The sequence below is a fragment of the Mucor velutinosus genome, assembly GCF_035048745.1.
Source record: "Mucor velutinosus strain NIH1002 chromosome Unknown tig00000093, whole genome shotgun sequence".
NCBI lineage: Eukaryota > Fungi > Mucoromycota > Mucoromycetes > Mucorales > Mucoraceae > Mucor > Mucor velutinosus.
The window spans coordinates 1483533-1499866 of NW_027041907.1; the positions used below are offsets into that span (position 1 = coordinate 1483533).

General features: G+C 40.6%; 6 protein-coding genes across 6 annotated transcripts; 4 read left to right on the forward strand and 2 right to left on the reverse strand.

The window, feature by feature from the left end:
* Positions 1-4552: 4552 nt before the first annotated feature.
* GSP1 (GTP-binding nuclear protein gsp1/Ran) lies at positions 4553-6710 on the forward strand (the record flags this gene model as incomplete). The annotated part of the gene is made up of 3 exons (XM_064821605.1): positions 4553-4720; positions 4780-5503; positions 5551-6710. 3 exons carry the CDS (start codon positions 4553-4555, stop codon positions 6708-6710), a joined length of 2052 nt encoding a protein of 683 aa, XP_064681291.1.
* A 194-nt stretch (positions 6711-6904) lies between these two features.
* On the forward strand, positions 6905-7300 carry CRP79_1 (poly(A) binding protein Crp79; the record flags this gene model as incomplete). Its single annotated transcript, XM_064821606.1, has 1 exon — positions 6905-7300. The coding sequence occupies one exon, from the start codon at positions 6905-6907 to the stop codon at positions 7298-7300; it is 396 nt and encodes a 131-aa protein (XP_064681292.1).
* A 27-nt stretch (positions 7301-7327) lies between these two features.
* Positions 7328-8431, forward strand: ATC70_002228 (uncharacterized protein; the record flags this gene model as incomplete). Its single annotated transcript, XM_064821607.1, has 1 exon — positions 7328-8431. One exon carries the CDS (start codon positions 7328-7330, stop codon positions 8429-8431), a length of 1104 nt encoding a protein of 367 aa, XP_064681293.1.
* A 2232-nt stretch (positions 8432-10663) lies between these two features.
* ATC70_002229 (uncharacterized protein) lies at positions 10664-12387 on the reverse strand (the record flags this gene model as incomplete). Its single annotated transcript, XM_064821608.1, has 5 exons — positions 10664-11645; positions 11703-11846; positions 11899-12115; positions 12172-12324; positions 12375-12387. The coding sequence occupies 5 exons, from the start codon at positions 12385-12387 to the stop codon at positions 10664-10666; spliced, it is 1509 nt and encodes a 502-aa protein (XP_064681294.1).
* A 572-nt stretch (positions 12388-12959) lies between these two features.
* On the reverse strand, positions 12960-13736 carry ATC70_002230 (uncharacterized protein; the record flags this gene model as incomplete). Its single annotated transcript, XM_064821609.1, has 3 exons — positions 12960-13237; positions 13314-13496; positions 13553-13736. The coding sequence occupies 3 exons, from the start codon at positions 13734-13736 to the stop codon at positions 12960-12962; spliced, it is 645 nt and encodes a 214-aa protein (XP_064681295.1).
* A 789-nt stretch (positions 13737-14525) lies between these two features.
* ATC70_002231 (uncharacterized protein) lies at positions 14526-16254 on the forward strand (the record flags this gene model as incomplete). Its single annotated transcript, XM_064821610.1, has 6 exons — positions 14526-14811; positions 14867-15083; positions 15145-15261; positions 15317-15487; positions 15551-16043; positions 16096-16254. The coding sequence occupies 6 exons, from the start codon at positions 14526-14528 to the stop codon at positions 16252-16254; spliced, it is 1443 nt and encodes a 480-aa protein (XP_064681296.1).
* Between the last annotated feature and the right edge of the window lie 80 nt (positions 16255-16334).

Below are 16334 nucleotides of genomic sequence, written 5' to 3' on the forward strand. Positions count from 1 at the left end.
TCATTTTAGGAGCTTGTAGGAAGCACAGATGAGAGTAGGGCTTGACCTTGTATAGATGTAGAGATGGTATATTTGAACAGTCTTGTCATTTTAGGAGCTTGTAGGAGGCACAGAGAACCTGGCTTGATAGCATTTGGAAAGAACAGCTTGCTTTAGATGAGATAGAACATGAGATGGCAGAGGTAACTAGATAAAGATGAGATGAGTACACAAGTACTGTGGCATGAGTGCGTAACAAACCATTTGGGCAAAGAAAACTGACCATCAATAAAAGGAACCAACACTATATAAACAGGTACCAAGGTGTAAACTTGCTTCACCCATCACAAGATCATCGACACGCTCAAGCCGCCTCCATCTCCGGATCATAGGGTTAAACCCTACTCTCGTCGGCAATAAAGCTTGTGATCATCCCGTAGCATGACCAATGGATTTGTCCTGCAGTCTACCCACGATTATGAAGCGGTGATCCTACTCAGTCCCTACAAAGTAGTTTTTCGGCACTATGTAATCAATAGGTTAGTCAACATGGCTCATACGTTCAACAAGATAATAACTTACTCGCACAGTTCACCAAGGTCTGCATGTATCAAAGATAGTGTGGCCTTTTTCTAGCATGGACCAAGAGACGTAGAGAGGACCATGGATTTGTAAGGCATTGTATGTAGCAGTAGTAGAGGCCAATAGACAGTAGAGTATTTGATTTAGATGACCATATGTAGAGAGAGAGAGCCCAAATGTCTTGTAGTGAGTTTGCTTGTATAGAGTATTTTGCTTGTTGTAGAGAGATGAGATGAAGAAGAAGAGGGAAAAGCTGTTGAAACAAATCCCTATTTATATCCTTCTCATCGACTTTTGTGTGAGTCTAGTATCCTTGCCACACTCAAATTCGTTTCCTTTTACTTTTCTCCACAATATACTACTTTTAGCGCGTGAAAATAGTACCATTTTGACGCTTGACACTTGCTCTATTTGATCCGCTTCGTCCGAGGCTTTCAACTGTTTTCTGTCTCGAGTTATGTCCATTTTGCTACTTCAAAAAGCCCTTTTTCCATCTTCACATGAAACGAGTTCCCCCATCTCTCCCTAGATGTAATTAACAGACAACTTCTCACGGGCTCAGCCTCATCAGAAAGTAAACAAAAAATGTCATTTGACACTGAAACAAATGCAGCTGGTTGCTTGATTAAGTAATCTTTCTCTACCTCCCCTTAATTTCTCTCTCCAAAATCACACAGTTCCCGATCCTTCTCTTCTGTTATTTGTATTCGCCATAAACTTTCCATCTAATTGGGCAATACAGGATGATAAGGTTGGCTTACTTGTTGCTTACATCATCTTGGAGCCAGTGCAACAATTGATTCTGGATTAAGAGACAAGCGTACACCTCGGAAAGCAAGAGTATCATATGAATATTACTGCGGCTATCTCCATGGAATGGAAAATAATGAATTGTTTTCGAACCAGTGCAAGTCATCTTGTTTCCAGCTATCATGGTTGCAGTCAATAATGTCAATCAAGTGTTTGCGCTACTAGATATCATCAATATGCCCACATTTACATAATGAGTTGGTCATTCTTGTGTATCATTCCTGCAACCTGTTTTTAGTTCTTATGCCAAGAGCATGCATCTCATAAAGAGTCAACACATTTCATATCATTTTTTTTTAGGAATCGTCCTCTTTTAGAAGGTACTCGGATTATGCAAGATCAAAATAATTCATTTGCTAAGCAAAATTGAGCTTTAAAAAAATCACTTGTAAAGTAAACAAAAGGACATGAATCGAAGAGAGATAAGCAAGTAAATGGCCAATTTGTGGTCAAAGAGAGGATATTTTATTAGAAAGTATGTACATCATTCGAAAGCAAATCGCTTGAGGAATCCAATGGTACTATTTTCAGGGTTCTAAGTAAAGTACACATCGCGAAATTCATCAAACAAGGCCGTGGGATTTCCAAAAGAAAGAGGTTTCTGAATTAAACTTCACCTGCAATATCAGTTTTATCTGTGTGCTATTCTGTTTCTTTGGATCATGTTACGCTCCTCCTACGTCACCAGCCTGTCCTTTTTGGGTCTCACGTTGCGTACGCTATCCATTTGAGAAGGAGTCTCGCTTTCTCTATAATCGTTTCTGTGGGTATCATTGCTGTTATATTATAGGGCTTTGAGCAATCAAGGAGAGTCTTCTTTTAGCCAGCCAAAACGGATTACAATCCCGCTCGACTTTCTGTCACGATTCGTTGATTTTTGATCCTTTTGCAACTCGATCGACTTATTTTACGAGATTCGACTATGAAAGTTGTAGTGATCATCCTTTACAGCCTTAAGATATCTAGAAGAACTTTTCAATGCGCATCCAACTGTGTTGGGTATAATAGATATTTTGATTGAACTTGTTGAGCAATTTCTGAAATTATGAAATGACGTTTTTGGCGAAAATGTCGAGATTTTATATATCAAGGTCTCACCAACATAGTTTCAGAAGTTGCCCTGAATCGAGAATTAATATCATCACAACATAATAAATGTTCAGTCCTTAGACACTTTACAACCCTAATATGGAACCTGAGTTTCAAGGCATCTGTCAGGCCTGGCTCATATGAGAATAATGATTTTACAATCAATCAACAAAAACCACTGTTAGTTCTACCCTCTTTCCTCTGCTCAATACTGTCAATGTTTTATTTGAACAACGTCTTGGAGCCTTAGAGATTTCACTACTTACTGCAGACATCTTACGCAGCCCATGAATCGTCAATATCCAGACTAACGTTATTAAATATAGAATGCAAGACGATGCCATTATGAACGATATAGAATGCAATAAGATATCATTATAAACGATAGCTTTATGGCCTACCACCTACTTTTCATACGCTTCAAGAGCATTTAATACTGTATTGCAGTATGAAAAGGGCGTTGAGTTTGACAGCTGGCCCCACAAGCCAAAATTAATTCAAATCCAGAATCATAGTTTGTTCCAGATTGGACAAATCTTGATGATTTTGAATTCGATTAAGCTATTTTTGCAGATTCGACTAAGTAAAATATGATGATCACCCCATGCTTCCTTAAGCTTTCTTGGAGTACTTTTCAAGGTGCATCCAATGGTACTAAGTAAAATAGATGATTTGAATAAACTTAACAAATGATTTATGAAAATATGAAAAGAGGTTTCTGGCCAAAATGTCGAAATTTTACATATCAAAGTCCCACAAAGATGATTTCAAAGGTCGCTTTGGATCGATAGAAACATTTTGATTCAAAATATACCATAGTAAAAGTCTCCATTTTCAGGGTGAAAAACGCGATCGTTTGGTTTTTGATGAAAACCATGAGGGGTACCTCATGCTTTTTGATCGGATTTTGTTCATGTTTTTTTGATCCCCAAAAAGTTGAGCAAAGGTATCAGGAAGTAACTGCCAGACGAGAGCAAGTGTTTGGTCCTATTTTGACAATCTAAAACGGCCTTGGACGCGAGAAAACGCAGCTCAAATGCATTCATATTTTGCTGTATCAAGGGACACTAAGGGCTAAAAAGAAGAAACACCAGTATGCTCTTAGCCCGTATATGAAATAGCTACGTGTATATGGATGTAGAGCATTACATAAGAATCAGATCCACAGATAATATATAGTGTGGAATACGTCCACTATGATCTGCATTCCGACAGTTCCTCCAGTTACCAAATTTAGATATAAACTGTATGTACACTGGATTAGATGTACGATATCGATTTATACTATAAGAAGATATGGACTTCAGATACGCTAGTACTATAAGATTCATACTATATAAGATATAGGCTATAGATGGCACCACGGACATGGATGGCACTATAGACTTATATTTGTATTCCGACATTGACTACGGATGTTTACCATATCTGGATAGGCACCAAGATTAATGCAATATGAGCTTGTTGCTTCAGATGTGCACTTCATGATCCACGCTATAAGACACATGCTTATATCCGTGATACTAGCTACAGATACTTTATTATGTACTACAGACTTGTACTATATATGAGACATGCTATAGACATGCTATAGACATGCATACGATATGCTATAGACATGCCATATATCCAGATACATGCTAAAGATGTATGCTTAGCGATATACACTCAGATATGTACTATTAATATAGACTAAGAAGACTGTACCTATCGGATACATGCTACTAGATCGATATTAATTATCCTTATAGAAAGGATAGATCAGGGTACTTCGGATGAGAGTCTAATTATTCATCCAGATAGAGCTAAATCATGATTAGCTTGCTGGAGTTGTCTTTTAGCATGATTAGACATTAGTTGATCTGAGTTGACTTATTTGTTAATCTAATTAATAGAACTTTTATCCATTGTTATAGTATATAAGAAGGATCATCTACCTGGCCAGTAGAGAGACTTCAGTTTACTTTACACCTGTCAGTTTGATAATAAAACATACCTTTATCAAGTTGACATTACTGTTTCTTTATTCTTTTTTTCCGTTAATTTTAGTTTATAAAGTCTCAAATTTCACAAATTTATTCACATTTCAATCATGTCTACACTCGAGGAACAAGTCTTAGCCCTCCAACAACAACTGGCCACACTTCAAGCCCAAATTGAAACAACTTCAGGCCCCACACCAATGCAGTCAGCCGATGACACTGCAATGCCTACTCCGATGCAGCCAGGTGCAAGTGCTGCCGTACCTCACATTCACTCTGTCGAGACTCGCCCCACTACGATTGGTCTCCCTCCGATGCCTTAATGGAACTCATGTAGTTGGATACACCTATCCACAATGCCAAGCCTTTACCTGAATCTGAACGCAAGGCTATTATTGAAGCCTACCCTCCTATGGCCCATCTTGATTATAACGCCCCCAATACCATTCCTTCAGCTGAACGTCTGATGAATCGTGGACAGAAGTACCAGGATACTGCTATCAAACAACTCCAGTACCTCTTGTCGGCCGCTTTCCGTCCATTGGACATCCTTACTAACGAGATGTTTACATATGAAAGCGGCAATCCCAACATGGAACGTTACAGTGTCATGCTACGGGACACTCGTCGTCTCCTCTTACATGTTTGCTCCATGATGACTCAACAGCGTACTAATATTGCCCTTCGTGCTCACAACCCCCCCTACCGTTTGAACAACACTTCTGAAGTCAATTATACTCTTCCCTTGAATGAGTTCCAGCAAACTCTTGTTCAACAACATGCTGCTATGAAGGCAACTCGTGAGGCTACTGTAACTCGTAAGCCACGTCGCTTTGCGCGTAACCCTTCTAACTCTGGTTCTTCTTCTAATGGACTAGACCCATCGTTTTTTCGATCAGGTCCACCCTCGCAGCAGGGTGGTTTCAACAACAACACCAACAACTACAGCAACTTCAACAACAACAACAGCTACAACAACAATGCCAACAACAACCACAACAGCAAGACCAACAACAACAACAACAGTTTCCAGCAAAACAAGAAAAACAACAACCCTTTTCGTCAGTAACAGCAACAACAGCAACACCATCCACATCCGACCCAGTAGGAAGTCGGCTCAGCAAGTACTTTCAACACTGGACCAATATCACCAAAAATTCATTCGTTTTAAACACTGTTCAACACGGTTACTACATTCCATTCCACACAACACCGCCAACAACTACCACACCAACATCCATCACTCCCTTTTCAGCAGAACAAGCAACCCTTATCAACCAAGCAATTCAAGATCTCCTAGCCAAATCAGCAATCGAACCGGTCTCGCCTCAACAAGTGCAACAGCAACCAGGCTTCTACAGCTCCATGTTCGTGATCCCAAAGAAGAATGGTGGTGTCCGCCCGGTCTTCAACCTCAAACGGCTCAACCAGTTTCTCGAGGCTCCTCACTTCAAAATGGAAACCATCAAGGAAGTATCGTTAATGATCAAACCGAACGATTACCTAGTTTCAATCGATCTGTCAGATGCATTTCTCTATGTATGTCTCCATCCAGAGTCCCGACGCTTCTTACGTCTCAAATGGAGAATTCAAGTCTACCAGTACTGTACGACCGCCTTTGGTTTGTCTTCCAGCCCCTTTGTGTTCACCAAAGTCTGCAGGCCCATCTTAGAACACTTGCGCTCTCGCGGCTTCAGGATCTCAACATACTTAGACGACTGGCTTTTGATTGCCAACTCAAGACAGCAGGTAGAGGCTCAGACTCGTCAGGTGGTATCTCTCTTAGAAGACCTTGGATGGCTCATCAACTACAAGAAGTCAGTTCTTACTCCTACACAACAACTCGAACACCTAGGCTTTGTCTTGAATACCCGGTCTATGACGGCAATTCTACCAGCAAGCAAACTGAGGGATATTCGTCGATCCATCAAGCAGGTTCTGGACAAGCCTCACCGTCAGTCTCCCAGAGTCATACACAGCTTGACCATGCGAATACAATCAGCAGCGTTTGCGATATTTCCAGCTCGCCTGTATACTCGTCACCTTCTTTACTACAAGAACCAGACGGTGCGGTCAGATATGGATTGGGACAAACCTCGGCCTCTAGACCAAGCGAGCTTGGAGGAACTACAGTGGCGGTATCAGAACATCAGCAAATGGGACGGTCGGTCTCTGCTTCCCTCTACACCCAACCAAACCATGTTTGTGGATGCCAGCAATACGGGATGGGGATGCTCCTGGAAACATCACCGTGCACACGGCTATTAGACCGCGCAGGAGGCAGCACAGTCGATCAATTGGCGAGAGTTGAAAGCAGCCCATTTGGCTCTCAAGACATTTCATCCTCCACCGAACTCAACAGTGTTGATACGCACGGACAACACCACCAGCCTATCTTATATCAACAAACAAGGTGGCACTCGTTCTCTTCCTTTACTAGAACTGGCTACAGAGGTTTGAACATGGTGTCTTCAACACAAGATCATGATTCAAGCGCAACACATACAAGGCCTACAGAACAAGATAGCCGACTTCGAGTCTCGCCGTCAGTTTTTCAAGAATCAATGGATGATCCGACCGCAAGTATTTCAACAGATTCAACAACACTGGGGCCCATTCAGTATAGATCTCTTCGCAGACAGGACGACAAAGTTATTACCAAACTACGTGTCGTGGATGTCGGATCCGGAAGCTCTCTACACGGATGCTCTGTCCTTCCCATGGACCCACTTCCAGAATCCCTACGCAAATCCTCCCTGGAATCTCATCTCACGGGTTTTGAACAAGATCAGACAGGAACGTCTTCCGTTGGTGACTCTGGTGGTGCCCTACTGGCCCAGTGCTCTCTGGTTCCCTAAGGTTCAACGAATGGCTCTATCTCCCCCATGGATGCTGTTACCACAAGCGGTACAAACAACCTCCCCCAGGACGCCCCATCCGTTACTACATCAGAATTGGATGCTCTCCGTGTGGCTATTATCCGGGAACAATTGGTGAAGACAGGCCTCAATGCACAAGCGGTTGGGGACATGCTACAACAGCGACTGGCCCCTACTGGTACCAACTTGGGATATCGCAAGAATCAATTACGCTTCCTGGAATGGGCTATGCAGCACAACGTTCCCTTTACGACATTTACACCGGCACAACTAGTCAACTTCTTGGCTGACATGAGAACTCGTCATAATCTACAAGCCTCGGCACTCAAAACGCTACGAGCGGCAGTATCTCATCTTCATGAGGGCCGTAACGGTATTCGAGAATGTAATATTATTAACAACTACATCATAGATTCCATGATGAGAGAGGCATCTCCTGTCAACATCCATCGGCCCACTATTGACATTACTCCAGCAGTTGCCTTCGATCAATCTATCCCTTCTCGAACGACCACTTCCATCAAACGGTTACAACAGAAATTGGCGTTCCTTCTAACAATGGCAGCTTTCCTACGTCCTTCGAATTTGGCTCGTATTCCTTTTGCATCATGTTCCATTACGGATACTGGTTGCCTCTCTTTCCACGCCGTCGCTCCCAAAGAAACTAGAGGTAAACGACGCATCATCAAGCCCTTTACGGTCCATCCTCATGCATCCGATATCGAACTGTGTCCGGTACAATGTTTCAAGGCTCTTCGAGACCATCCTGGTCTGGCCTCTCGCCCTTCTGGTTCACAGCTCTTTGTTAAGTCCCATCTCATTAATCAACCTCTCTCGTCATCAGCCATCCCGTCATGGTTGCATAGAGAGTTCATTCAACTTTGCACGTCTGAATCAAATGTTTCTGTTCGTTCTCTGGCTTCCTCTCGCGCCTTAGATAGTGGTATCTCCCGGGATAATATCGTGGCTCTTGGAAACTGGGCTTCTTCGGAGACCTTTGTTCGTCATTACCAACGTAACCAAATGGCGCAAGTGGACTTCACCTCTACGGTTCTGTCTAGCCAGGATGAATTCTTTGATGCAAATGACTCCTTTGGTACTCTGGATTAGCATAATAACATTTCCTATTTTGTTCTGACAGTCTCAAGAAATTCTTGCGAGAAATTTCTTTCGACCTAGAATTGTTATTTAGACCTGAAGAACAAAATAGGAAATGTTATTATCCCACCCTTCTCTTCATTGTTTTCTTTATTTGCCCACCCTTCTTTATTTTTTTGACCGAGCTTAACTCGATTAATGATATAGATTAGATTTTGATTGTCTTTATATATTCTTTGAAATCGCTCGAAATAAAGCTTCAAGAAGATTCTAGCATAATAACATTTCCTATTTTGTTCTTCAGGTCTAAATAACAAATTGTAGACCAAAAAAATTTCTATCGAATGAGCTATTGCTTGAAGCTCTGGCATAACTCTATCATGAAATATTGACAATCTTGTCCAGACTAAAAAATCGTCACCAGATCTTTTGCTTGCTATCACGCGTAGATTTTGAACAAAAGTTCATGATTTTGCATGATACCCCTTTTTTACCATATCTCGACAAATACTCACTGGATTCGCGCAAATCAAAGACCATTCGATAGCTCTATGTTATATCCATTATAACATAAGGGTTTTAAGTACCAGACGTACGTTCCCTTCATAAATTTGCTCAAAATCATATATTTTACGAGCTACAAGCAGAGGATTTTGAACTTTTTTTTGTTTCTCTATAAAAACTATACCACCGTATAGAAAATTGAAAGAGAAGCAGAAGCTACTAAGCTTGAAGCTTTCGTTCACTTAATAAAACCCAGCGGTACAGCTCCTTGAAAATTGACCATTTTCTTTATTTTTCCTCAGTACTCATCCACATTACCATCTATAACCCCACATGAAGCATTGCCTAGTCAGACAAATTACCCTCTACAACGTTCACTATATATAAAGTATACATTTATATGGTAATCCAAAAAGTTTTATTAGTAGCATCTACTCAAAATACACCAATTTCTAAAATCACCAATTTCTCAATAACCATGCTAGCTACGCAAATTTGGCTTGCGTCATCGTCATCTTGGCAGTAGCGGTGTTCCAAATTGTAACGGAGTTGGATATAGGAGTTTGAATTTAGTTGCTTGGTTTAAAAATATTTCCTTTTTGGGGTTAAGTTCGGTGAAATGTTGGTTTTTGGAGTTTTCTTGAGGTAATAATAAGCCTCAACAAGGCAGGCCATTTGTAGGTTGGCCTACTAGATAACAAGTATTTCAAGACAATTGATTGCCAACGTGTGCATTGCTAGAATATCAACTGTCTATATATGAGGTAGACCCAATTTTGATTCATATCGTACGAAAAGAAGGCATCATCATGTTGTAATAAAAAGGAAGCATAGTAATTGATGTGTTAATCTGTATAGTTCAGAAATTGTTGACAACTGATTCAACGTCATTGTTATCAATTCGTTTTATTGTGATTAGAATTTAAAGATACTAGAGTGTCGTAATAACTGGCTGAATTGATCCTGTTGCCAAATATTCGTTTACTTATCCATGATTCGCATTACGACTAAGAACCTTTTTGTTATATCAAATGTCATAGCAAGGTCTCACACTAAAGGTTTTAGGCTATTCTTAGGTCCTTTGGGTAAATCATGCTAATCATAATTTACAAATCAATTGTTGGGTAGATAGTAAACCTATTTGTATTATAGTTCATCATCATGCTGTAAACCCTAGCATAATGGAAAGTATATAAATGCATCCTTGGGATGCATTCTCAATAAAAGTGTAATTCTTTGGCAGATTCAATTTTACATTGTATTTTGACATAACACTTTTCATGAATAATTCAGAAGACTTAAACATTACAGTGTTATGCGATTATTACCTGTTACCAGCATTATACCAATCCATCGTACATGAATGAAATTGCATCAGCACTGCGTTATGGCAATAAATCAACAATGTTTCGCGTTTTACTAGTGTAATCGTTATAACAGTACAAACATCCTTGCATTATTGTCAATCGTTTTAGAGTGGAAAGACTCCATTCACCAAGTGCACATGCCAATAGAAATAGCAGGCGTATGTATCAAGTAGTTTATTGTAACAATAGCTGGCACTAGAGATGTACTTTGATGAGTGAGTGTTCAGACAAGCAAAGAATTCAAACGATGAAACAATCAGCTAGTCTAAAAAGAAGCAGGTTGTTGAAATTGAGTTTTGAGACTGACTGAAAGCGAATTTTGTTGTAATCATTATTTATATACGAATCATTTTTATTTTCAATAACAAGCAAGTTAAGCAGCAGCACCGTAAGAGCGAACATTGCGATCTAAACTAGAGGTGATTAAACCTTGTGCGAGAGGATTCCAATGTAAGCCAGTGATAGCAGCAGTGTTATCGCTGAAAGTAGCAATAGAAGAACCATCCTTGGCTCTTAAGACACGAACATCATTACCACCAATAGCAAGGTATTGCCCGTAATCATCAAAAGCAAGAGATTCGACCTTATAACCTTCGTCCAGAGTGAATGTCTTTGTGTTGCTCAACTTACGAAGATCCCAGATCTTGACGAGATTATCCTCTGAGGCAGTAGCCAAAATATAACCATTTTCTGAAAAAGCGAGAGCATTGATCTTTCCAGCATGATCGCCGAAGTTGGCAGCAATCTTTTGAGATTTGACATCCCAGATTTGAACCACAGAGTCTGTAGTACCAGCACCAAGGATCATACCATCAGGATGGAATGCAATTGTAGTATAGCCATTTTCACCTTCAGTGTTGTATGTCTCCACAATTGGCTTTGCAGTCTCGAAATCGTAGAATGACCATTTGCTATCCAAACCTGCACTGACAAAGTAATCTTTGCTGGGATGCACATCAATGTCTGTGGCATCACTCTTGTGAGCATTGATGTTGTGACCCAGCTTGTAACCCTTCTTTTCATCAGCAACCCAAACACGAACATGCTTATCAGCACTGGCACTCAAACAGATATCATCAGGTGTGGCATGGCCTCTATATTTGACAGCGGTAACTTTCTTTGTGTGGCCAGCAAGGTTGGCAACCACCTTGTCTTCTGCTTTGTTGTATACTTGAACATGTTTGTCGTTACCACCTGTCAAAATGAAATCGCCATTGACGTCCATTGCTGTGATACCGGCTGAACGAGCTGAATGAAGCGAGGGAATAGTAGAAATATTTGTATAGCCTTTGACTGAATCAATTGATGCGAATTCTACTGGAGGCTTCTTCTTGTTACGACGATTAGCAGAAAGCCTATACAGCAAAAGTTAGATATGGAATGAATTAACAAGAATGACATTGTTTTCGTACTCGGCGCTAGTCTTATCCATCTTCTCAACGACTTCTTCAGGGAATGCACCAGCATCAACATCCATTGATTCCTCAGCAGCAGGAGCAGCAGGAGCAGCAGCAGGAGCACTGGCACCCAAATGAGCTGTGACATTGGCGAGTGCTCTAAACTACAAGTTAGTTGATTGTTATATACATAATGATAGGAAGCTCTTACTCTCTGGCAGAATCACGCTCCTTCTTCAAACGAGCAATGACTCTGGTGGCAGCATCATTTTGATACAAAGCATGGGATAGTTCTTGACGCACTTGTTGATATTGTTGTTTCAGAGTGAAGGATTCGAGCATGACACTATCCCATTCATCTTGAAGCGAAGACAAGATAGAAGGAACAGAAGACAACTTAGGGGGACGAGGCTTTACGGTCTCGGGAGCTAATAATGGCTATTAAACAACGCGTAACAGATGTACAATTGACAGATCAACTTACTTGACTTGATTTCGATTAAATCATCTGCAGTCATTTCTTCATTGTTGGTGGGATCTCTGCCATTTTCAGCAATGTATTTCTCAATCAAACTCTTTTCAAATATGCTTCCAGACTTCACCGAGACGACAGGGTGTTTAGGTGCCTCTCCAGAAACTAAATGATGATATGAGGATCCAGTTGGTTCAATGTCAATTATGACTTACTAGCACAAAACATGATTGCAAGCTCAATTTAGTGAATATAGTAGGGAAAAAAGAAGAAAACTGCTTTTACGCGCGCTCTGCTGATTTTCTTTGAAGCAGACACACAATGTTGCCTTCAAATTGAATAGACAGACACATCAAAAAATCTTTTTCTCGTCTGATGACGTACAGGAGAGGTCTTTTGTGACCATGATGAGGCTAGACATTGCCTGCTGGAGCGAGGAAGCTGCGCTGGTCTTGGAAAAGCTGTCGCACAACAATGGGAGACGGAGCCAGATGTTGGCATTACAAAGATTAATGTCGAGATTCTGCAAGATGAAAGCCATGTGCCATAAGAGCAGAATCATTACATGACATTGCTGGCCAACAACAGAGCAATCGCATTTGGGAGTATTATAGCAAAGCATCCCTACGACGTTTGACATACCAAATCGGAATGGCTGTTCAAGGCAAAAAGAGGTATTTGGTTTCAGGCGGCTGATTCCGCTGTTCAATTTTATTGATTTTTTTTTTGAATGGGTCTATGTAAAATATATAAAAAAAAGAGCGACAGAAAAGAGGAAATACAGTGTGAATATGAATCATCTATTCTGATGAGGTTTGCTTCACCATCTTGGACTCAGACTTTGGTGAAATGGATTCAGGGAGAGAAAGAACAGCTCTTAATTGAGCATCAGGTTGCTCTTTACGGGGTTTGTCATCATCGCCAACATAGATAGACAAACCAGCAGAGGCCATCAAAACAGCAATGGTAACGGCTTGAGCATACATACGTGCTTGAACAACCTTTTGTTGGGTTGTAAGATACTTATTGGAGAAACTATAGCCGAGAGCACCAACCATAGATGCAGCCCATGAAAAGCCTAGATCATGATTACATCAATAATCGCACATCACACACACATATACTCGCAATCAACGCTAAAATAATCAACTTACCGATAAATGACCAACGATTGTCGTTAAGATAACGTAATGATCTGTCGATAGTAGACAAATGCTCATCGGGAATACGTTGTTGTCCTAGCTGACCGATCATTTCCTCGTCAGTATAACCAAGCTCACGGTTCTCATATTCTGTAACAGCTTTATCAGATGCAAATAGGAAACCAGCGGTAGTGGCTATAAGCAGATGTTAGTATTGTTGATGCAACAGACACCTGTACACAATACATTACTTGAGACAGTCATCAATGATTGCAGAGGTCTGCTCAATGCTCTGAATTCGGGAGATCTGCGAAATGTCATGACAGTAGCAAGGGCACCAATACCAAGACCAATGGCAGCACCCTTAAGACCACTCTCCAACATGATTCTCTCACTAGTTTTCTCTTGTTCTGCTGTTAAGTTCTTTCCAGACATTGTGTTGTGTAATTTTTTATTAAGAAAAAGTATGAAAAAAGGAAAAGCATGAAATGTATGAGCCCTTTAGAGCTTTTATAGTGTTTCTCCGCACCTTAAACCCCTCCTTCTCCAGGGTATTCTATTCACATTTATGGGTTGGGTCCGGTCCGGCTGCAGTAATAAACGATTTGTCTAAAAAAGTGGCCTGTTTCTTGAGCGATTTAATGCTATTGAACAGGGTCGCCGCTACTCAAATTGGGCATTGTACCGCAATATTGACATGGATCAAGTCTTTCCATGGAATCTGCGCAGCAAATAAAGCTAATGAATGTCGATCCACCTTTTTACTGTTGTAAGCTCTACATTGCCAATCCAAAATGGCAATATCTGTGCATATCCCTGCTTACTAATGCTGCCCTAGCAACGATGAATGAACTATTTACCGGATGTGCTGAGCAGCCTGTTTTAAAATGAATTTTGGTCCGAGATACAATCATCGTCTACGAAGGATCAAAGATTAGCCATACTACATTTTAACACCAATAGATCTGTGCATCTTGATTAATAATAAGCCCTCCAAAGATATTGCTTTGCATTTCCTGCCTGTGTTCCCGATGCATGCCACGATGATGATATCATTTCCAGGACACTTATTGATCTCAAGGCTACTCTTTAGTGATTCTTTGGCCTTCCAAGGAGTCACATTTCAATGATATGGAGTTTCAAATGCCTGAATGCAATGGCATCCCAACACATTTTTTCTCGGTTGATTCTCTTCTCTTACGTGTTTCCAATAACTTTACAGTAATGTCTGACGATAAACAACCTACCGAGAAAGAGTTGCAAGATCTCGCAAAGAAAGTCGATAAGCTTGTTTCCAGCAAGAAGGTCAAGCAATTGATGAAGAATCCATCTGCTGCTGTCGCTGCCAGTGGAAGCAACGAAGCTGAACAAACCGAAGCCATGAAGGCACAACTTCGACAAATGATGGAGAGCATGGCCTTACTGGAAAGAGCTGGTAAGGTCAAGACTAGTGGTAAAAAGGATATGGGAGATCATCAATTTTGGAAGACTCAACCTGTGCCTCGCTATGGTAAGTTTTGTGAGTGAATGTGCTGGTACCTTGGTTCTAATGCGAAACTGGGCAGATGAAAACATTGCTGAATCAGGACCCGTTGAACCTGACACTCCCTACGACCAAATTAGAAAAGAGCCTATCCCTTTGCCCAAGGAGTTTGAGTTTTGTGAGATTGATATGGAGGATGACAAGCAAGTCAAGGAGTTGTATGAACTGTTGACCATGAACTATGTCGAAGACGACGATGCGCAATTCAGATTTGATTATTCTGCAGAGTTCTTGAAATGGTAACGTATTGGCAAGAGACAAAAGGAGTGGGGTGATCCATACTAACACTGTTGATAAAAGGGCTCTTTTGCCTCCCAACCAAAAGAAATCATGGTTAATTGGTGTCCGTGTTGCCTCCAATAAGAAATTGGTCGCTTTCATCAGTGGTGTTCCCGTTGCAATGAGAACATATGATGTGTAAATATTACATCCAAATCAGACTCATTTCATTGTTCTAATTCTTGTTCTATAGTGTCCACAAATTGACAGAAATCAACTTTTTGTGTGTTCATAAGAAGCTCAGATCAAAGCGTTTAGCTCCTGTTCTTATCAAGGAAATTACCCGTAGAAGTCATCTTGAAGGCGTGTTCCAAGCTACTTATACTGCCGGTGCCGTTCTTCCCAAGCCTGTCTCCACATGTCGGTTAGTGTTGTTTGAAAAAAAAAATCACCTCACGCAAACATACTGAAACACATGATATTGCAGTTATTACCATAGATCGCTCAACCCAAAGAAACTCGTCGAATGCAATTTCTCACGTATTCCCCAAAAATCCACTCTTTCTCGTATGGTGAAGAGCTACAAAGTACCTGAAAAGACGAGCACTGTTGGATTGAGAGAAATGCGCCCAGAAGATGCATCTCAAGTGCGTGTATTGTTGAACAAATACCTGCAGAGATTTGATTTCGCTCCTGTTTTTGAAACAGACGAAGATGTCAAACATTGGATCTTGCCTCATGATAAGGTTGTTTGGAGTTATGTTGTTGAGGATTCAGAAAAGAAGATCACCGACTTCTTCTCCTTCTATTCGCTTCCCAGTTCAGTCATTGGTAATCCCAAACACTCGACATTGAACGCTGCTTATATGTTCTACTATGCTGTGCAAGTCGATGATGAACTAAGTGACGTACAAAAGGACAAGTTCATCACAAAGAGATTGAATGAATTAGTGGGTGATGCTTTGGTATTGGCTAAAAAGGTTAGTTTGATTCGTGTGGATAAAAGTGCTCTTATCTAATACAACTTTACAGGCTGATTTTGATGTTGTAAATACACTTGATTTGATGGACAATGCAAAGTTTGTCCAAGAACAAAAATTCGGTAATGGCGATGGCTATTTGAACTACTATTTGTACAATTGGAAATGTCCTGATGTTGCTAGACACAAGGTTGGATTGGTAATGCTTTAGGAAAACAAAACAAACAAATAAAACACTATAAAAGAGTGTGATTTTCTATGCTCTCTTTCTTTTTTTTTTTTTTTTTTTTT